Source organism: Ornithodoros turicata, chromosome 1 (genome assembly GCF_037126465.1).
Source record: "Ornithodoros turicata isolate Travis chromosome 1, ASM3712646v1, whole genome shotgun sequence".
Taxonomy (NCBI): Eukaryota; Metazoa; Arthropoda; class Arachnida; order Ixodida; family Argasidae; genus Ornithodoros; species Ornithodoros turicata.
In genome coordinates, this window is record NC_088201.1 from 72,458,348 (window position 1) to 72,481,748 (window position 23,401).

General features: G+C 42.6%; 1 protein-coding gene and 1 pseudogene across 1 annotated transcript in view; both read right to left on the reverse strand.

Moving 5' to 3' along the window:
• LOC135378389 (DNA polymerase epsilon subunit 2-like) overlaps window positions 1-23,401 on the reverse strand; it is a 49,267-nt gene that overhangs the window by 21,342 nt on the left and 4,524 nt on the right. Inside the window, exons 3-9 of the mRNA XM_064611423.1 lie at window positions 23,219-23,317; window positions 21,068-21,233; window positions 11,384-11,440; window positions 9,272-9,393; window positions 8,860-9,001; window positions 5,819-5,939; window positions 4,232-4,346 (exon numbers count right to left, since the gene is read on the reverse strand). Of these exons, the coding sequence (XP_064467493.1) occupies window positions 4,232-4,346; window positions 5,819-5,939; window positions 8,860-9,001; window positions 9,272-9,393; window positions 11,384-11,440; window positions 21,068-21,233; window positions 23,219-23,317 (822 nt within the window). The remainder of the gene's footprint in view (window positions 1-4,231; window positions 4,347-5,818; window positions 5,940-8,859; window positions 9,002-9,271; window positions 9,394-11,383; window positions 11,441-21,067; window positions 21,234-23,218; window positions 23,318-23,401) is intronic.
• Window positions 17,075-18,060, reverse strand: LOC135378528 (uncharacterized; annotated as a pseudogene).

Here is a 23,401-nt window from a genome sequence, read left to right on the forward strand (position 1 = left end):
TTTGAACTGTCCGTCAAAAGCTCGGCATTTGCATAAGTACTTGTCTAGTATCAGGACTCAGGGAGATTTTCCTTGCCCACCACAACAAATGGGTCTGAGAAAGGCTAGATGAGGCCATTCAAGCCCTAAGATTCGTGGATGATTATCTCATTCTGCATGATTCTGCCACGAACCACAAGGGCATCACTGACGTCTTTACGGGCTCGCCTTTTAGGTTGAGGTTCACGGAGGAAAAGGGAATGCAGGGGCATATGCTGGCAATACGGACAACGAACTGAAAAGCAATTGCATCCTTACGACAGTGCCCACGCAAGACTGGTGAAAGTGGGGGTAACGCCATCAAGTCCACAGTGATCAGCTGTTGTTGCCACCTTGTTCAGGAAGCTCTCGCCTTTCAGGGGAAAAGGCTCAAAACGACTGGGTAGGCTGAACAGCACATAAGGGATGCAGCAAAAAAGAGTACAGTCACAGACCGATTTTTCGAACTTCTAAAAGCCACAAAATCGGTCCGAATTATCCAACAGTCCGAATTTTTAGTCAATGACAGAAATCTCTCCCAAACTGATTTTTATTAAAGAAAACTCGAAACGGCAAAAAAAAAAAAAAAAATCAATGCGCGTATGCGAGAAATGGCGTCGCGATGTATTTCGCCTATTGTCACGTTGTCACGGTAGGCATTTCTGAGCGTATCGACGGCCGCAAGTATTGCTGCTGTTGAAGGAGTAGCAATAGCACTTGCGTCATCGTCGTCAGAGGTCGGAGCTTTTCGCTGGCAGGCCGAGGACTTGTTAAACGATTTGCCCATCAGTCATTTCGGCACAAAATTCTGCACATCAATTCACTTCGGTGTGCGTTTCAAACGTTACATTTGCAGGTATTGTCATAACTGAGCTTCGGAGGTCCTCTACCAATGCCCGGCCGTCCGCCGATCCGTCGTCGATGGGGATACCAACTGTGCTCGTACTCCGTACTTGCGTACTGTCCTGTCCTTGCAAAATCCAGCTAGACGAAAACTGTTCGCTACAGTGCTCCCTTTCACTGTTTCCCACGACTCTCACGAGTCAGCAAGAATATGAAGCGCGGCGACATGCGTAACGTTACAGTTAGTTTCGTTTTCGTAGCAGAGCACAACACGTGAGAGCAGGCGGGACCGGTAGAGAACCTTGAGATTTTTTATGATTCCTTGCTCCATGGGCTGCAGGACACTTGTTGTATCAAGAGGCAAGAACTCTAAACGTATCGCCCCGAGGTTCTGTACTGCGCCATGTGCTGCGCAGTTATCGATGACCATGATAACACTCTTCTTGCCGACGTGCTCGCGTCTTCACCGCATTCGTCAGTATCCACGAAATCGATCGAGACACCCTCAGAATCACTTGAAGGCACGGACATCAATACGTGGTTTCACTTCTTGTCTCCAATAATAGCACGTATATGTTTATGGGTGCGTGTGCATAACCTCATCAGTGGTGCGCGCGCGTAAAGTCCACCTCTGTGCGCGCCTCCTGCACGCCGTCAGTAAAGGTGGAGAGAAAGAAAAAATAAAATAAAACCGAGGCGAGTATGTACGAAAAATCGAACGGTACCTGCGAAAAACAGTCCAAATTTTCGGACGTCAAAATATATTAGCTCAATGGGACATCTGATAAAGCCACAACTTTTGTCCTAAATATTGGATAGTCCGAATTTTTGGAGTCCAAAAAATCGACAATGACAAGATAAAGGCTGGAAGAAAGGAAGAGGTGAGGACAGAAAGCTGATCAAAGTGCCCTACCACCATAAAATATCGCACAAGATTAGAAAAGCAGCAAGGCAGTTCAATGTGGAAGTTGTTTCTTCCTGTGAAAACAAATTGTCTAGACTTCCCAAAGCCATCAAGGGGCCCAGCAAAGGGTGTCAAAAGAAACACCAAAACAAATACGTTGAGTGCAGAAAAGAGGTGATTGATTTTATCCCTCTCATTTGTGGAAGCACTTATATAGGACAAACCGGAAGTGCATCAACGATAGACTAACGGAGCATGCAAACCCTTCAATAAACAACAACAATTATGCGCCTTTAGCTAGCCACGTCACGGAATGCAAATGCGAGCTGAAGTTCCAAGAAGCCATGATGCTCAAGAATCATTGTGATAGGAGATTGAGAGATTTAGTCGAGGCTGTACACATCAAGAATTCTTCAAAGTGTGTCAGTAGACCATCAGTTGATCCCTCAGATAGATAATTACGATTTTTAGGTCATGTGTAAAAGGACTTGTCGATTCCAAAAAGTTGCCGTAAAGGGGTGTGCGCCTCTAACGAATTTACCCTATGTGTTGCTTTGTCCTTGAATAAAGCGAGCTGATAGAAGTGCTCGTCTTGCTAAGTTGTTTGTTCCTGTTTGTGCTGCTTAATTGATATGACGATGTTGGCTTACTGGGGCTTAATTGTAACTCTTAAAAGCCTTAAAGGTACTGTAAAGCAGCACCGATCAAATGTAATTTAGTGTGGCTATTCGATAGTCCAAGCCACCAGGACAAAAACTCGCAAGTTTCATTCCAATCGACGGTGCAATTAATTAGAAAATTACAATTAAAGATTACAGGCAACACTGTACTAGGTATTCGAAATGAATCCGTACTCCTGACACATACGGCGGCAACCACATTGCATGCGTATAACACTGGGCCCGAATAACAATCCGCCACAATCCACCATAAAATCCGCCCCTGCAATCTACACAACGATCCACATCTGAGGATAAACGGATAAGCGAACTGAAATGAAATGCTGAGACATTGAAAACAAAAAAAGAAGTGTCAGACGTTCAAGGAGCCAGACAGCGTAGGGACTTGTTTGTTCACAGAGGTTCACAGAGAGTTTGTTTGTTTGAAAGAGGCCGCAAACAGAAGGAGCACGCAGGCGCAGCAGAGAAGTAGGGAGAGCCTCCATCGAACAGCGGCCAGCACTGGGTTACTTCCCAAAAACAGGGGTTAACAGGTTAAACTGTTAACAGGTGTTTCAGAATGCATAGGGAAACAGGAAAACTAATAATATGGTTACTAAAATAACGAAGTTCCGATGTAATAGTGTGTAATACCAATTTTCAGTGTTGCCCGCTGTACAGGGGGTTGTTTGACACCAGGCCACGCACTGCTCCACTACGCCGCATATTTTATGGCAAATTAAAAATATTTATAGCGCGTTGTCAGTCGTATGGTTCCGCATATGGTATTTAGAAGCAACAAGGTCTCTAGTCACATCAGCGGCATATCATACTTGTCTACTACTTTACAATACCTCTAATCCTATTGCGTGATCTTCGAAATTCCATTCAATATTCAAAGGGCAATTTTGCAGATATATTCGTATTCCATTCGTATTAGGAAATTTCAATATTCGCACACGTCTAATTAACTACAACTATTGAGAAATATTATGGACTTGTGCATGCACAGGTCATCACAGTCATCACAGGTCATCACATAGTCTAGCTGATGTGATTGCAATGATGATGGCATCTCCTGTTCCTGAAGTCCTTGAGTCGGAATTCCTCAACCTCAGAGATAATACTCGCCATGATATTGTTTTAGGCTTTTTTTTTGTATATTATGTTGGTAAGTATCAGGATACATTGGAGCGCTGAGAGGTAGACACAAGACGACACGAAAGAACACAAAATCCAATACCACACAGACAGGACGCTACTTTCAACAATGAAGATTTATTGACAGACACCTGGCTTTTTATGTAGACAAAAACATGATTTCCTTGTTAGATAATGATAGAGAAACCATGCTTACACACGTGTTATCACCCTTATGTATCAAAAGTGACTCAAACACCTCTCTACCTTGTCTTCTGTTCGACTGCAATCTAATGCATGTTCCACCAACACTGGCTAGGCATATACAATCCTTTACATCCAGACCTAGATTTCCATTGAAGCTCTTAATGATTTGTTATGTTCCTTTAAGCAGACATTAACACATCAGCCAGGTTGTCCGATATAGGGTAACCAGGGTAACAAGGACAGGTGTGCCACCCAACAAGAGAACAAGGATGTCAATTGCTCAGTTGATGTAATGTATGAAATACCGCTAAGCTGTGCCAAATCCAATATGGGATGTATATAGTGTTCTTATGTGTCGTCTTGCATCTGTCTCAGCACTCCAATGTATCCAGATGCTACTGTCATCGATAGCAGCTCTACCCGCCGCGACCACCACAGTTAGGTCCAATAATTACCATACCTCGGCAAGATGTTTGGGAGGCCTGGATCTGCTGGACCGGGCACAAAGACGAAGTACGACTTCTCGGTCAGAGATGGAAACTCTCCAATTAGGCTCGCCAACTTGCTTATGCACTCTGATGAGACAAATGACAAAACTTTAGTCAGGTGCTCACCTATGTTTGTTGATCCAACATTCTTAGGGTTCTCCGTTTTCGGGTTTTATGATTTTTCAAATTTGAGAGGGAAAAACCGGGTGCTATTTACACACGAGAATTCGGGGAGAAATCGGGCGCTATGATCTCTGTCTGATACGTCACCGGGGAATTTTCGGGTGAAATAAAAGGCATATGAAACAAGCCACTGCTGTGGCACTGGAACGAGAAACAAGAATCTTTATATTCCCGCTCGGAACTGGGGCAGTGAATGACCGCAGTATTCAAACACTTGTCCAAGCTCCACAAAAGCTCGTCTTTGACTCCTGCAGGAGGTGGTCATAAATCGAGGACAAATAGGTTGTCACAAATAGCTCTCTTTGCTGATATTATGATTCACCTTTCTGACGGTTTACCAAGACCAACAAGTTGAAGGACCACAAGGATTTCGGGTTGATATTTGGTATCAAAACTTGAAAACTTATTCGGGGGCGGCACTATCGTGAAAAATTTGGTTTAGCCCAAACACGAAGAACCCTAAACATTCTTAATCCAGAGAAAGCATGGCAACATACTGGACAAACAGCGTACATACACACAAACTAAGACACAAGGCCTGTGAACAACATAATATAATGTGTTGACCTCAATAAAAAGAGCAGTACTTTAGCACAGTGGAAGAAGGTTTGCCTTTACATCAATCACAGCTACTACACATGTACAGGGTTGGTCCGGCAATCATTACACATTTCAATCACATCATAGAAATAAAAGATTGGGACTAGCCTGCACCATGCTTCGCAGGCTGATAGCCATTTGTCTGAAGTTCTATTGGAATTTTTTGGGAGCATTAGGGTCATGTAGAAAAACAATTATAAATCAAGCAAAGAAAAAAACCTTACCCCATGCATTTCCAATTAAATATCTCACTCAAAAGCCACCATTTCTTCCTGTGCATGTTTCAGTTAGTAGTAGTAGACGTGTTTCTCCGCACACAGGTGGCGCAGCATACAGAAGACCAGGATTAAGGCATGACCCACAGTTGTAGGCAGTGCTAGCTATGTGCGGCGAGGTGAACATGAAGCAAGCACGCACGCACGCATGCACACACACACACACAAGAACAAAAAATTGTGGCGTTTGAGTGAGATAGGCCGTTGAAACTGCGTGGAGTGACATTCTGCTTGATTTTTAATGATTTTTCTACAGTACCATAACTCCCGCAAAAAATTCCAATCAAGCTTCACACAAACGGCTATTAATCTGTAAAGCTTTGGGTGAGATAATCCCAGTTTTCCCTGTAGACATGCAAATTCTGAGTCAGTAATATATCGTATGTATGTTTATACCAGTAACAAGTGCCTTCTGCACAGTACCGTGAGTAATTCTTTCATTGTGTGAATCCCCTAAGTCCCTTTGGCAAGTTTCACGGACACACTTAGAACGACCTTCACCTTTGAGCACTAGGCTGTCGTTACGTCCTGTTGGTCGAGACAGAAAATTCCCGCAGAGAACGAAACAAGTTGGAGGCATCATGGAGTAGCCGGCAAATAACACCCGTAGCTTCTCAAACACCTGCATCACAGACACCAACCAACATTAAAACACCACATAAATGAAACTTTGGAGTACCGTATTTTCCGGTGTATAACGCATGCGTTATACAGTAAAAAAAGTCCTCTGAAGAGGTCCTGCGCATTATCTAATGGTGCGTGTTATACACGGAAATATTTTCCTACAGAGTTCCTTTTCTGGTCGGTGATGTACAAATTCCAGCCTCTTCCTGGGTATGCTGTGAGTTTCTCTCAAATCTCTTAGGGTCAGTTGACAATGCTGGCAAAAGGGCAGTGGAATTCATAAAAATTCATGATGCTGCTTAAGGATGCTATTGAGCAGTCAATAATCCTGAATTCATTTTAGAAGGCTGGCGTGATTGAGAAGGGACGTGAAACTAAATATGGTGGCAGTAAAGTTATGCCCTGGTGGGCGCTGTACATGAAGCGTTTTTCAAATTCGGCCCATTTTTAGGGGTGTGCATTATACACTGGAAAATACAGTATTTAAAGTTCAATAGTTCTGTATGTACGTCGTGTGTGTGTGCCCCACAAACCATAAACATGCTAGAACGTTAAGTTGTGTGCACAAATAAGCTATAGAAATGACCACCTTAAAGGGGTTGTGACACTTTGATACATATTTGTGGTTGGTTACGCCATATACACATTGCACCACATGCTAGAATACTGAAGAATGTGTCATAGCTAGCAGGATACAAACTCTAGGGCACACTTCAACATCAAGTTCTGACATCAGAGAAGTGAGAGCCGTTCCTATTGGTCCTCGTAAGCACATGACCTCTCCCACTGACTGTGTGTGTGGGAACTGAAACCTCACTGGTGGAGGTGCCTCCTGTGATGCCACATCTGGCTGAGTGTCTGTGTTCATGGTATCAACTAACAATGCATCTACTACAGAAAAAACCTGGCATACAGGTTCATGTTGATAAGAACAGTCTCATACCCATCCAGCATAACATGAGTGAAGGTCACATCCCCTTTCATAAACAATGGAAATTGTTTTACAGGTAGGGTTTCTTGCAGGGAACAGTACAGACACATTCCTGTTAAAGGGGTCATGACAGTTCATCCCTGATTATCCCAGAGAAACATAAAAGACAGTTCTTTGCACTGATGTGAAAGTTTCAGAGCGAAACAACAACAACTTTATTTTGACTTTAGAGAGTGGGGAGGAGTGGGGAGAGGAGTGAAGTTTTGGCAAAAGGGCAAGGGTGCAGGCCAGCTGGTACATGGTGAAAAATTGGAACCAGAGGAAGTTGTTGGGTATGTAGGTGATTCTGTCATTAAAGGGTTTGCTGTGTTTGAGAATGTGTCGTGTCGTCCCTCCTCTGTCCCTTTCTCGGGTTCCATTTTTCAGTGAAGTTTTGTTACAGCGAAGAAGCTAATAGAAGCAGAGAAAATGGGCACTGTGAATACCGAAATTCGTGCTGCTCTGGCATCATAGCCCTTGCCGCCACCAGTGAGGCAGCACATGAGAAGTCATGTCCTTATGGCCATCAATGGGAATGAACGCTCTCTGAGCTCTCTCTGTGCTCTGAGCTCTGTGCTCTGAGCTCTCTGATGTCTCTGCTTTGCTCGGGAGTGGGTAGTGAGGGCCTGTGTCTCACTAAGTACAACATGTAGAATAATAATTTTTTTCCCTCAGTATTCTGGTGTGCAGTACAATGCGTCCATGATGTAATGAACCACAGCTATGAATGTGTCCTATCTCCTTTCACGTTTCCACTTTTCGTTATCAAAATAAATGTATATCCGTTTCTGTTTCAGGTAATGAAACGGACAGAAATGGAAAGATTGGGATCTGAAGATCCCGATCTTTCAAAGACCCTGGCCTCCGTAGCCCAGTCAGTAGCGTCATAGCTTGCTGACCTGAAGGCTTTGGGTTCAATCTTAGTTTAGGACGGTAGCAATGTGGTTATGATGGTAAGGAGGTGAACATTGCTACCAGCACTGTGTGTCAGAGATTTCTGGCACACGTTAAGGAACCTGAGTTGGTCAAAATTATCAACGTTCCTACAGTGTGGCATGTGTAGCGTGTCGCCACAAACACGTAGGCTAGTTCACATTACGCATAAATCTACTCGTAACTAGGATCTGACCGTGGCCCCCCAATAAAGCTGCCGTATTTGGTGGAAAACCCAAACATGCAGCCAATTTGCAAATTTTTAGTCTATACATTACTGCCAAAAATATCTGATTTTTCTATGCAGAATAGATGCAAACAAACACCTGCCAATTTTCCTCGAAAACAAATGGCAAAATTCATAGCTCCTGCATCTTCTGAATTTGCAGCTGTTTTTATTTGCTTTGGACCCATTGCCATGAAGTTAAAGCGACAGATTGGAGGCAGCCACCAGTTATGAGATTGAACTTCCGCTAGGTTGAGGGGGACACGCAGCACTCAACAGCGCCGATTTCAGTTGGCCTGTGATCAAAGGGCTGAACTGAGAATCGCTAGGAATAATTAACAACATTTGTCAGCTTTGTCTGTGGATCTAGGACACCACTGAGTAAGAACCCAGAGCTGCTAATGATGATGTCACAAGAGAGAGACTGCAGGCAACAAAATCAAATTATGATAACTGGCGTGGAATTTTATTTAATTAAGTTGCATGGTCGTTTCAAGCACCATAAGGAATCATTTCAATTTTGGTTTGGGCTTCTATCATTATCACCGGTGTTCTCACATCAGCATTGGTGTTGCTTTTTCTTCATGAGCAAATCTCTTACAATATATCACTTTGTTTTAATGATGATGACAGGTGTTTGGAAACATTGTGTTGTAGACCTATATACACTTAGATGGACACAAGGAGCATGAGCCTCAGTGGTTCTCTGCAGCCGTGATGTTCATTACAACATGGGCACAGCAGTACAAGTATAAGACAAGGAAGAAATAGAACAAAGTGCAACACCACCTTGTGTTGATCCAGCCACAAATCAGAAATGAACACAAGCATGGCATCCTGGTGCATTTCTTCTGCATGACGAAGTTCAGCGGATAGCCTTGCACTACGGTCACGAGTGCCACCGAAAAAGTTGATACTGCCAAAGTATTTTCTGAAAAACAAAAAACATGTACATTGTATTGTGAGAAGCAGCAATAAAATGTGATACAGTAATACTGAACCACCAGCAAACTCATAACTGAAAGCAGTAAAAACCAATTGCAGCACTGACTTGGGCGCGCGCGCACACGCACGCACGCGCAGTTCTACTCACTTTGCAAAACTGATATTCTCTTCACCAACAAATCACACATATTCCCAATGTGATGTTAGAGCACAAACACGCACACAAAAGAATACTAGCACTAAGAAGTTTACTTACTGAGTAGACATTCCACTTTCCGCTGGAGGAAGTCCAATCGTCTGCACATGGAACACACCATCGTCATACTGTCCTTCTGCCAGCACAAAGCAGTTTTCAGTGAACAGACCACCAGTGAAACTCTGTCCCATAGATGTCAAGGAACTGAACAAACACCACCACCACCACGTTAAAAACGTGTGACATGAGGTGTGTACAAACATGCTTAGAAAAGATCCCGCAAATTCATGGCTGGAAGCTTCAGGCAAGACAGAAAAAATACGAAAAGACGAGCATAGAAGAGATGTTGTCTTTGAACCAGAGGCTTCTATCAGCATAAATTTTACTACTGCTGAAATTTTTCATCATAATGATGTCACATGGCATGTCACATCAAAGAGCTCATCTTTTGTGCATCACTCCTGAGTGGAATGGAATGGAGTGGAGTGGAATATGTCAAGAGCAAGACTTCATCAGATATGCTTCCCACTCAATTTTGTAAACAAAATTCGAGGGTCTTTCAAGGACCTCTTCAAGCTCAGTCGTCATTTTATGTGGGATGTAAAACACAGCTTATGGCTGAGTGAAGTGATACCAAATAGGGTAGTGAGGAATATCTACAGTCAGAGAAATCACGCGTCAAAGTTGGAACGAAACCGCACGAGAGAGCATGTTCGCCATTTTTATATCACAGAGCGTTGCTCCTGCGTGCCAAAATTTGCGCTCGGACGGCTGGCCTGTAGGCATACTAAAGCATAAAAAAATTTCACTGCAGTATCTTTTAAGACTCGGGAGATATACGCGTGCAAACACAGCAAAACTGGAACACTCAAATTCAGGGCCGGATTTTCTCAATTTTTTTGCTAGAAAACTATTCCGTAGAAATTATTCATTTTACCGCTGTTGGTCATCATGTACGATGAGCTTCTAAATATAAAAAAATTATGAAAATCTAAGAGGTCGATGGGACCTCCCTGCCGGAACTGACGTGAAACCGGCCCTGTTCATTTCTTGCTACTGATTCCTATTGCAAAGAGTGCTAACTCCTGTGGTTTCGAACTACAGTTTCGTACTGTAGTACTTAAATTATAGTTGTGATTGCGGGTATGTGGAATTATTCCTACTAGCAGCTCCATGAGAACAAGAAATAGATGCAAAATCAAGGGTTTTCCCCAAAATCAAGGAGTAAAACCAAGGACCATTGGAAAATTCCAAGGTTTTCCAACCCTTGAAAATGGTGTTTTCAAATTCCAGGGCATTCAAGGGTTTCAAGGACCATGATCAGAATTTTGGCAACGATGTTTCAGCAGATGGGAGCAAAGCCATATTGCGAGGCTGCCCTGACATGACAGATGCATCCATGAAATGGAGAGAGAAAAAGTGCTGCCAATTAAAAAGACACTCATTCATTGCTATGCAGTGCTCCATTCCCTCAGTGGACTCAGATACAGCACTGACATGCAGTTTGCACAGGAACTGGCAACAACAGAAAACGCATGTTGTCTTCAGAAAGATGGCAGAAACCTAACCAATGAACTCGGATGATGAGGATACACCAATATGTATATGAATCTAAGCACATTATGTATGCTCATATGAGAATCATGGCGATGTAGCAAGATCTCTGTATGAGTGCAGCAGCGAACAATCAGGCAGCAAATTCCAAGACCTTTGTGAGACAAAAAAACTCATTCCGATCAAGTGAGATAAGCTAGTATGGTTTAGCTCCATTCATGAAGGTACTAATGGCTAAGGAGATAACATCACTTTAGTAGATAGAGTAAACTTCTCCAAAAGAAAACAAGCATCAAAATTCCATCTGTTACATGCAAAGAAGCGTTATTCTATTTTGTGCATTCATATGAAGCACGCTGTAAGCCTGAGCATGTACATGCTCTGTCCAACATGGGAAAAAAAACGTTGCTGGTGCATATGAAGGCGCATTAACTTTTTCTCTCAGCCTCCAAAGTGAGGCTTACTTTTGGGTGATTAGAGCCACAAAAATAAGATACGAATAAAAAAAGCACGTCCGAATAAAATAATGTATTAGAACTGTGTGAGTAAAGAATGATAATACATAGCTTCTACTTGTTGTTAAATATGAACATCAAGTACTCAAAAACAGAAGGATACAGCTTTAGACAAGTCAATCTCAACTGAACCACTGGTATCCTCCAAGTGGTATTTTCCCTGCAACAAGACAGAAGAAGAAGCACATCATGTAGCATTGCACTGACTAATGATAAATGAGGCAGATACATTCTGATCTACAGAACCAAGACGCATCACTGAGAAGATACAAGAACATGGTAAGGGAGCTCGATGCTCTGAGAGACGTTATCAAAATTGTTTAGATAATAATGAAAGGATGGTTAGGATCAAGTGAGCTGGTGATACTGGTGCATATTTATTTATTTTATTTATTTATTTATTTACAAATACTGCAGACTGCGTTGCCATCCAAGCAACCATCAAGCAGCGTTGCTTCACTAACGAGTGAAGCATAATCTAATGTGCCACTCAAACGCACTGAGAATCGGAGATAATACACAGTCTGGAGGCAGGGAATTCCACTCCTATATGGTATGCGGAAGAAAGAATACTTAAATACATCAACACGTGCCCTAAAAGGTTTGATGTACTTCTCATGATTTAGCCTCGCAGAGTGGTGGGGAGGAGACAAATGGTACAGGCATTTGTTAATGTGCAACAGCCCAGTGTATAAGGCAATCAAAAACTAAAGGTGAGCTAGTTTGCATAAAAATTTTGATTTGATTTGATTGCGAGTTTAATGGTGCAGCGACAACTGAGATCATAATGCGCCAAATACGATGATGATACATGAATGGGTTATGTTAAGAGTATAGTGATTTAATTAAAAAGAGAGTTGTGTAACTACACTTCTGTGTAAATCGGAAGGTAAAACTGGTGAACTAAAACTTCACAACTGGTTGATTACATTCACCTCTCTAAAAAAAATTTAAACATTTTCAAAGGGAACGAGAGCCTCATCACCCAGCAAAAGTGATGGGTGAAGAGGCAAATAGTGGTCACAAAAGAAAGGGAAACACTGCTTACGATGTTCTTCAAACAAAGGGCAAGTGATGAGCAGGTGTAAAACGGAAAGGTCAGCTCTGCAGGTTTGCATAAAAATCTAAAGATTCAAAACCTAATTGCTCAATCACAATTGTATCAGACAAACTCTGATGATAGTCATTACAAATAAAGAGGGCAGATAGCGCTGAACTTTTTAAATTTTTGATATTGTATTCATGCAGTAAGGATCCCAGACATTCAAGACATATTCCAGGACAGGTCTGACATGCGTCATGTAAGCATTTAGCTTAATAGTTCGAGAAGCCTTTGATAACATACATCTTAAAAAAACTCGTGAAAGCTTTAGCGCAAATATAATCAATATGCTTATCCCACTTAAGATTATTATAAGGTCTAATTACTTAACTTCGTGAACTGTTCGTATACATATGTTGTCAGCAGAATATTGGAATATTATTGGCTGTCTTTATTAGAGAATTGGAGTACTCCCATTTCATTAAAATTGATTTGCCACCTTACACACCATTTGGAGGAGAGTTTAAAAAAATGCTTCATTGAAGGCAAGTTGATCAGACTCGGAAGTAACACATCTATAAGTGACGCAGTCATCTGCAAACAATTTTACGGTAACTGAACTGCTTAATGTTGAGGAAAAAACATTGATGTATATTTAAAACAATCGAAGTCCCAAAACCGAGCCTTTGGGCATGCCAGATAAGACATCCACAAACTCTGAGTGAAATCCATTAATTTCAACACATTGTTTCCCGTTTGTCAGGTACACCTCAGTCCAAGACCCAATACAAGGGGCAATACCGACATGGCACAACTTTAGCAGAAGTAGGTGGTGTGATACGCAATCAAATGCCTTTGATAGGTCTAAGAAGATAGGATCCATTTGCAATTTGTCATTAAAGCGTTAGCGAAAAGTCGTGTATGACAGTTTTTAACAGAGTGGTAGGAGATAGGTTCTTTCTGAAGCCATGTTAGTATAAGTAACAAGTATATTTTCTGATTCTAGATACGTCACTATTTTGGAGGCAGTGATGTGTTCAGGTACCTTGCAACATATGCCGAGGATGGATATGGGACGGTAATTCAAAGCTAAGAGCTTATCCCCAGTTTTGTGTATTGGTTCTACTTTTGAGATCAGCCAGTCTTGCGGTATGCAATACTGTCACAGATATTCTGTAAAGATTATGTAAAGGTATTTGGAGGGCATTTCAGAATAGCGCTTCAAGAACCCATCTGGTATATTATCGTACCCAGAGGACTTTTTTTTTATCAATATTTAGTAACAGGTTGAATATACCAATGATCGCAGAGCGTTCTGGCATCACTGATGTTGTAATGGTGAGATTAACAGTCCTCTCGCAAGAAGATAGAGTAAATACTTTAAAGAGTGTGCAGTTGAATACATTTGCAATACGGTCAGGAGCAGTGACAACATCATCCACTATTTTTATCTTCTCAACAGGTCTTTTGCTGTCTGATAAATAGCTCCAGAAGGCTTGAGGCCAATTCTTTAGGTAGTGATTCAAGGTCGTGTCAAAAAAGTGGTCGTGTTCAAATCTTACGTCTATGACTATGTTTAATTGATCTTTTGGGGTGATTAATCTCATGAGTAATCCTCGGTTGAGTATTTTTTATTTTCTTCCTTCTCTTGGGTACATACTTATCCAGGCATATTGAACCCCCCTTAGACTAGGGACACAAAAAAGGACATGACACAGAAAGTCTCAAACTCAGCTGACCCTTCCATTCTCTCTCTCGTTTCCCTTCCTCTTGTATAAATTTGTGCAAGAAACCTTTCAGCTGTTGTTTTGATAATGTTCTTGTCTCACTTGAAGGTGCTTTTATTTTGCAGTAACTAGAAATGACATGTGTTCAGTTTAGAGGAGCAGGGAAGTAGCATTCAACATGGCTCAAGCAGCATCAAACAATATATCAGGAGCCATTATGAAAAATATTTCTGCTCCACCAGGGAGTCTGCTAAATAGTACTTCCAAATTCCTTGACCTTTCACGGTTTTCCTTGACTAAACACAGTGGATTCCCTGACCATAGCAAAGGTATTTGTTTATCGGTAATGGCTATCAGGTGACTAAGATTAGCTGCGTTGTCAAGCATGACCCAAAGAGTTCCAGGCAATGGCCAGGGTGACAAGGTGGTAATGTCATTTCGCACAACATGTGCGGGGCACACATCTGTTGTGGGCAAGTTTTGACATGACGCGTGCGTCGAAAGAAGACTCAGAATCTTGGACCAATAAATGCTGAGTGCATGCAATGATAAGTGGTTCACGAAACTGGTTCCTGCTTTGATTACTCTGTTCGTAAAATGTGATAAAACTAGTTATTCACAATGGAAAACAGGGACATTCATTGAAAGAAAGCAGAACCCAAAACAGGTGGGGCACTCCACGTGACACTAACATTTCTTTAATATAAGTGCTATTTTTCAAGTGTGTAAATTTTTCCCTGAATCCATGAAGCCTCGTACTGTGCTTCACATGTCACTTTTGTTTCGTTTGCTCAAGCTCCCTTATTTCTGTGGCAACCTTCCGTTTCTGCCGTTGAGCTTGAAGCACATCTGGCTCTTCTTGCTTCATTCTTCGGAGGTCTTCCTTTAACCTCCTATTGGCTCCCCAAATGATTTCAATCATCCTGTCCGTGATATCGACCTTTTCTAAGGAGCCACCTGCTGCCAAGACCAGGATGTCGAACCAAAACGTTTTTCGTTCCGGTTCTGCTCCGGAGCAAAAAAATAACGGTTCATACCGGTTTTCACAAGTTTTGCTTCTGGTGGGCATATTCATTCCCAGAAAGAAAGAAAATCAATGTTACAAAATGTAAACCCGTTTATTCCGCATACATGGTATTTAATATTAATAGGCAGCTGTGAATTTGGTAGCTCCTGGTTCCTGTAGGTGACTGTCTGTTCAATAGGCTTTTCCTTTTCTTGAAGCGCATGATACAGATGGACATGTTTGTTGTGACGTCATACGTAAAGTACTTTCTTGCTGGATTGGTGCGATCGTGTCCCATCCGAATGTCTGCTGCTGCTTCCTAGCCAGCAAGCACCACCGCACAAGTACGACGCAAATCGAGGAACACCTTCACTCACAAACGCGCTCGACGGCTCTGTTTTCTTTTCTTCATGTCATGTCCACAAAAGAGGCGCCAATTCGCATGCGCTTGCTGGGCGGATACGTAAATGTATTCAACTTCGCTGCTCTCACACAAGGAACGCGTTGCGCAACATTGCCGATAGAGAAGCCATTAGGCAGGCCCCTTGGGTCGCTGTTTAGTTGAGGAAAGTTTGGACGGATGAAATTAAAACAAACACAACGGCACACATGTACCTCTAAGTCTATGTGCATGAACGATAAAACGTTACAAAGGGAGCCTAAGGGTCATGGTATACCGACATACATTCCACCGTTACTGTAACCCTCGTAAAGTATCCATGACATGACTTCAGAACACAAAGTGACAGTTTCATTTGCCTATTCGTAGTCCAAACCGGCGAAGTCTTTTCTTGAACCGAAAACCGTTAAATAATTTTTTCGGTTTCCCGCCTGAGCGAAAAAAAAAACGTATACGGTTTCGATTCCGTTCCGGTTCGCACCAAAACAGAGAGGTTTTTTTTTTTGTTTTCGATTCTGGTTTTCGGTTCGCTCAGACACCCGGGCTAAGACAGCACTATTCACTGGTCAATTACTGACTCTTCCCTTAGGTTCTCTACAAGGCTCTCAGTGTTGACAAAAAAACTTCGTTCCACACCAGCATTACCATGGGACATGCAGAGAATCACCTAGGGAAATCAACAAAGGGCTTTCTCATTGCTGTAAAGCTAGCATATGCTACATGGTAAGGTGGACAGTTTGTCATCTTTCCTGTTAAAACTTTTCAGACGTGTCCGAGGAGACGAGAGCGCATATACCTTGACCTAAAATCACTGTGCCCGCTCAACTTCGAGGCTGATCAACCATTGATTTTCTGTGAGCACCTCAAGAGCAAGAGTGAGTTGTTTCTGCCTGGCTTCATGGGACAACGCACAAGCTGGCCAAACAGCTCGCACCGCTTCTGAGCTTGTACTTAAAAGGTGACCTCTCAACAGGCTTTTTGAGCATTCCTTGAAAAAGGCGATGCAATCCTTCTTGAAGTTCAACATGGTAAGGTGTGTCTGCTTGGGAATCCTGAGAAGCTGTTTTCCCAGTAAGCCCGATGTCAAAAGCTGCCACAGAAATAATGCTGATGGGATTGTCAACTTTCCACTTTTAACAACTTTAGAAGCATGTGTGCAGTGTTCTGAACATCCGTCTTGAGAATTCTGGCCAGAAGAGACCTCAAAATACTTTCCAGCACACTTGCAAGGAATAGAGGCATGGACTTGTCAGTCTGGAATTCTGCAAGAAATGGCTCAAACTCTTCAGCGATTGACAACATGAATGAGAGTATAACTGGGAGCATCTGGTCTTCCACTGCCTTCTGAACGATGTCATGGCTGGTACAGACTGGCGTCACAGATATGTTTTTGGGCACTCAACATGCTTGAGTAAAGTTGGAAGCACCGCGACTCCACGAGTGCCCCCAAGATTACCTTCCTATCCTCCAGCTGCTGTACAGCACAGAACTTGGGAGAGAAGGGAGTACACCCTGTCAAATGAATGTGATCTGCACCAGCATGAATGCAACGAATGAAGCAATGAATGAAATCTGCACGTGCAGGTGCACACTTGGAGAGATTGTACGTGTTATGCACTTCAAAGGAAAACTATTATGCTCCAATGTGTTGCAGCGTGGCCTGCTTTGAAGGCCCCATTAAGGACATGTAAGCCACAATTTCCCACGCCCAGGATGTGGTGGCCTTCCCCAGGCTCTCCGATCTCTGTGCTGATAGACTTTAGAAACTTGATGTTGACACTGGGTCTGTCCATTGATATCTGGAGTATCCTTTTCTCTTCATGCTTTCAGTGGTCTTCTTGAAAGCGAAAACTAAGTAATTTGCACGTGTATGGCCAAGGAAACACGATGCCAAGTATTGTCTTCACCGTGGAGTCATCTATGTCCCAGTACCTGACAATCACATCCATCTGTTCTTTCTCCGCCACTTTGTTCAATGACTCATCAAATGAAACTACCAAGAATGGTGCACGAAGGAGACATGATAGCAACTGTTTTTGGAAGTAGGGGGCGATTCCATAGCAAATTGTGTAGCCGACTTTGTCCTTTCCCAATTTCATCTTTGCAGCAGTTTCACACGATGGAAACATCAACAGAAAGAGCAGAGCCAAGGCTGCGGCAGAGCAAAAAGAGGTGTGCGCCATTATGGCATTCACGGACCAAAGAATCTCAGCTTTTGTGACTTCTTTTTTCAGCAAGATGCCACCTAGGGTGCTTGGTACAATCAGTGTGGCCGGTGTGGCGGCTTCAGATGTCAAACGAAGGCTGATCGACACGCTTGTTGAGGTTGCGTTCGTTGCTGTCTTGAAGGACGGCGCGAGGCTTGCCTGGGAGGCAGCCCCAACTGCTTCCACTGATTTCACCGGGTTTGGCGTACGAACCGCGTAGATCTGCACAAGGGGCTATCTTCACTGTGTCGTGCCCATCGTGTCAACATTTTCCCTGACTTTTGCAACTTTTTTTCTGATTTCCTTGACGATTCCCTGACTTTTAAAGTCCCATAAAATTCCCTGACAATTCCTGGTTTTTCCAGGTGGTAGACACCCTGTGCACAGTATATTGTCATTTCAGTGGAATGTAATACACAACTCCTGTTTCACGCTCTATGGATTTTGTTTTGTGGCTAATTTGACACCCTCCCTATAATCCTTCGTTGATTTTATTCACTACTGAGCGTAAGTTGATATCCTTCTTAAATGCAACGTTTACACCATATCTCTTTCCGAGCTGTTTTAGCCTCTGGGAAGCTTTGTGAACATTGAATCATCCTAATTTTTTCTTACTCTATTTGCTTTCCGTTCTCAGTTTTTTTGTTCTTGATCTTTTTGTATCTCCCCTCTTGAATCGAGGAAACTGAATATCCTGCCTCGTGTAACGTCGGAATTCGGTCATTACAACTTTTTTTCTATTGTGTGCTCACGTGATCATTTAAGCGTATTTTCAACTTCGTTGAGGGCCAGTGTGTTCTTAACAGTTTTCGAAATACATGAATTGAACGGCATCGGTGGTTTCTTACCCCTTTGCTTGTATTCCCAACAGCACCTTCAGAGCGCTTGTGTATGCCTGTGTGTTTGTTTTTGAGGGAGACTGCAGAAATATGTACTTCTGGGAATTGCATAACCTTGATCTCTTGTGTATACTGTGCAGGTGAAAGCGTTTCTGTCCCCTTCTCCCTCTCCCCCTCCTTGAGCATATTTTTGTGAATAAACCCAGCTATGCTGGGGATTTTGTCGTGTTTGGTTGTATTCCCCAATATCAAGGTTTAATTTAAGGTGATTAAATACGTTCACAAAGCTTTCCACACGCCAAATATAAGTTTGGAAAGGTATACGGAGCAAGCGTTCTGCTCAAGAAGGGTATGAGCTTAAGCTGATGAACAAAATCAGCAAAGGATTAAAGGCAGGGTATCAAATTAATCACAAAATGAAACTCATGGAACATAAAATAGGACTTGCATATTGCATTCCACTGAAATGTGGTCAAGAATATATTGGACAAACAACCTGACGCACAAACATGAGAATAAAGGAACAGTCTATTAGTGCCAAAAATAAATACGGAAATTTGGTAGAACACCTCAGGAAAGGTCATGATTGCGAACCACTAGTATTTCACACAACAAGGATAGTCCGTAAAAACAGGAAAGCGGGTGCACTGTTATTTCAAGATGCCGAAGACATAAAAAAAAGTCAGACGACAAATGTGTTTGCATGGCGTCTGTTTATCTTTCCGAAAAGATCGGAAAAAGTTCACTTGCAATAGATGAACTAGCAAAACCCGACTTCCATCACGAGAAGAGGAGTGGGGGAGGGAGAGGTAGTAGGATATAACAGACATGTGTACAAGAAATAAAATTTGGTTTGCCAGTAGAGTGCTGCGTGTGTTGTCCTTTTCGCACCCTCGCACTGCGGTTCTAACCGTTTTTGACGATTTCGGTATTTAAGGACAAGGTGGAGAGCACGCTTTTTGTGTCCGTGAAGAGACGGAAAGCACGGCACATACTACACATTCATGGTGTAACACACGTGGGTTGGGTGCAAAAGAATTCCCTACTGAGAAGCGTCAAATACCAAAACGAAAAGTCCTCATACTTTTTCAGCCAAGGAAGGCTCTGAAATTTTTCTGGCATACAGTTGACTAATTAATTCAAACCCCAGGGGATCAGTGATTTTCATTTGAATTATCGGACGTGCATCTAAATGTATGCTACGAGAGAATATTGTGCCAATTTTGTGGTAGGTACTTCAGTCTTGTACAGTGCAGGATAGTGACATTGCATATGGGAACTGCTGATCACCTATGATACTAAACCATACTACCGGATTTACTCTCATACTTTGCGCACCCCCACTTTTTCGATACAAAAGTTGTGAAAATAAAAATTCGCGTAATTTGCGCACTCCTACTTTCGTGCGCGACAGAGGTTGTTCCCCCGTGACGCCAGAGCGTCAAGGGGCACATGCTGCTCCTTCTCTCGAAAGGGGAGGGAGATCCTCACCGCGAATTCCCTACATCATGTTGCGCAATACAAGCAATGACTCTCCCTTTGGTGGAGGAGATAAGATCAAAGGGATTACACGGCAGGGGGACCTTATCTCTGTTTTGACCACGAAGCTGCGTGACATCGCGCTGGCTTAGGAAAACAACGACCAGAACACGTGGAGGGAACATATCAGGAAAACTTCTGGCAACATTACGCAACAGCATTCCGCAAGGCGGCTTCACCTAACGCATGCGTGCTTTAGGAGAAGCTCGCTTTAGAAAAAGCGTCGAAAGCATGCGCTGGGCCTTTTGAATCATCTTGCAAATTTCGGCAGCATTGATGAAACACGAAGAGAGAAAATTGTTACGACCGACCTCTTTCACTGACAGTAATGTAAAATGAACAGTCACTGTCCATTTTCTTGCCTAAATTTTTATTTTGGTGTAATTCTTTTGATACGAATTTCGGATGATACGAATGTTTTCCGCTACCCCGTGAGATTCGTATCATCGAGATTCTACTGTATTATTCACCTGAAGACCCATATTTTAACAGAAACTTAACATCTTGTAACAGATTTTGCACACGCTTTTCAAGTCGTCTTGTTAATTTGCGCACCCCCAACCTTTGCGTCATTTTTTTAATAAAAAAATGCGCAAATTATGCAAGTAAATATGGTATTCTTCACACCAGATAATCAGACTACTGTTGTGCGTGAAGACATTTTGCCTAAACCGTAAAAGCTCTTTTTTGATCTTGCAAGACTGATCCCCTTCATGGATGATTTTAACTCTGTTAGTCACTGTAGCCACAGAATGAGTGCCGTTTCAGCATTTCAAAGTTTCCTTCTTGCAAGGTTAGTGCCAACACAGTGTCCTTAGTGAACGCAACATTGTGTTGGCTGTTTTCTGCTGGATGGAATGTTTTCAAATGGAGTAAAAAGTTTGAATTAAGCAGCTTTTCTATACAACACTGCAAGCATAGCAGGCTAGCTAAAATTCCAAATTTGTTTGAATTAACAGGCAGTTTGAATTATCAGGGTTTGAATTAACGAGAGCCCACTGTAAATTTATGTGTGATGTAAACTCACCTCTGTGAGCTGGGTAATCATTCCGAGGACCACAACCTTCTTGTCTCCTCCAGCTGTACCGAGGAGATGTTCCACAGGACGTAAGGTAAAGGTACCTTCCCTGCTGAGAGAATCGGCTCCAGAGAACAGAGGGTGCCTAATGGTCCTCTGGTGCACCAATTTGTACCTACGTTGCACAAATTGTTTTCATTGAAATGCAGTTAATAAGAATCCTGAAGTCAAGAAGACAGTCAACGAAAAATCAGTACAATCCAAATGTATGTAGTCTATTCTCAACTTACAAATTCCTTCACATTGTAAGTAGGGTTCTTCTACCGTTAACAACAGGCCTAAACGATATCTTTAGAGGCACGCCAAGCTACTCTTAGGAATCGAAAAGTGTCATGTAGGAAGCTACACTGACCGTTAATAACAGGCCTAAACGATATCTTTAGAGACACGCCCAGCTACTCTTAGGAATCGAAAAGTGTCATGTAGGAAGCTACAGTGACCGTTAACAACAGGCCTAAACGATATCTTTAGAGGCACGCCAAGCTACTCTTAGGAATCGAAAAGTGTCATGTAGGAAGCTACACTGACCGTTAACAACAGGCCTAAACGATATCTTTAGAGGCACGCCAAGCTACTCTTAGGAATCGAAAGGTGTCATGTAGGAAGCTACAGTGACCGTTAATAACAGGCCCAAACGATATCTTTAGAGACACGCCAAGCTACTCTTAGGAATCGAAAAGTGTCATGTAGGAAGCTACACTGACCGTTAATAACAGGCCTAAACGATATTTTTAGAGGCACGCCAAACTACTCTTAGGAATCGAAAGGTGTCATGTAGGAAGCTACAGTGACCGTTAATAACAGGCCTAAACGATATCTTTAGAGACACGCCAAGCTACTCTTAAGAATCGAAAAGTGTCATGTAGGAAGCTACAGTGACCGTTAATAACAGGCCTAAACGATATCTTTAGAGACACGCCAAGCTACTTTCAGGAATCGAAAAGCGTCGCTGTATTCGCTCTGCATGCCCAATGCATTGCCAAAGCTACTGAAAGGGTCCCTCGAAGAGCAGGGATCCCACAAGCCTGAACGAGAATGCGGCGTAACACGCGGTTTCCGTGGACTGCAAAGTAGTTGCCTACTCCGCGTTTTGGTGTAACTTTGGCACAAATGCAGAGAAAACACCCTCAATGGCACACTATGGCACAGCACTTAGTGATTGGCACAGTTTGGCACAAATGGTGCCACACTTCCATCACTGCCTCAGAGGCTCATGTACAAAAAGTTGGGATGTCCTGCTTAAAATATTTGTTGCTAATGTATAAAATTATGACACTACAAACTGTAAATGTGGGTTAGAACAAATGTGGTGTAGATAGCATAACCTCAAAAAAAAAAAAAAAAAAAAAAAAGAGCTGTTTTGTTGTATGGGGAGACATGTTATGTGTGAAAGAGATAAGCAACATGTGTACAGAGATAAGCAATAAGAACATCCCAGTAATTCTGACAGCGGCATGAAGGAGAGCCGTTGGCTCAATATGAAAGTGTTGGTAGGTGCAAATAAACTTATTTTATTGGTTCCTTGTAACCCATGGATCGTCACGTATTTGCATTACGTTGGGCGGCTCCAGCCAACATAACATTAATGTTTCTGTTTTTGGTTTGGGTTCAGACACCTGTTTTAACAGACAGGTGCTGCTTCTTAACTGCTTCCAGATATTGGCAAGTGTGGTGACAGCTTCTGTTCTATGTATCACAAAGTGTAAAATTACTGAAACTGAGAAGGAGTAAGCAGTGCAAGTAAGGAAACCTCAAAGCTACAGGCTGCAGAGCACGCAGCAGCACCATTTCTCATTCTAACCATGGTCACCAGGTACACATACTGTGTGAAAACACTGAAATGGGCTGCTAGATATGACACATGCGCACAACTCATAAAACGTGCTACCCAGACGTGCTTTCCACTTGTAACTCGTAACAAGACAGCGCTAGCCAGTGTCTTCCCTTCAATCCCTTCAGTAACACATTGGAAGCAGCAACTAACTATTCACTGCTTTATCCAAGAAGATTTAAATGTTAACACAGCCTCAAAGAATAGCTTCGCCAACTAAGCTTTTGCAACTTTCGACAAACCAACTGCTACAATTGTGCGTTACCCACCTCTCCTGAAACAGCAGGGCTTTGGAGTCTGCATTTCCAAAGAGACGAGGTTTGGGAAGTCCCACAAATTCACGGGGCAAAAACTTCTTCCTCTCTGAACTGGAAAGATGAGCATAAGATTCACTGTCTACGACAAACCACATACTCAGGCAACATGTACATATCAAGTAATTGCTAGAACAA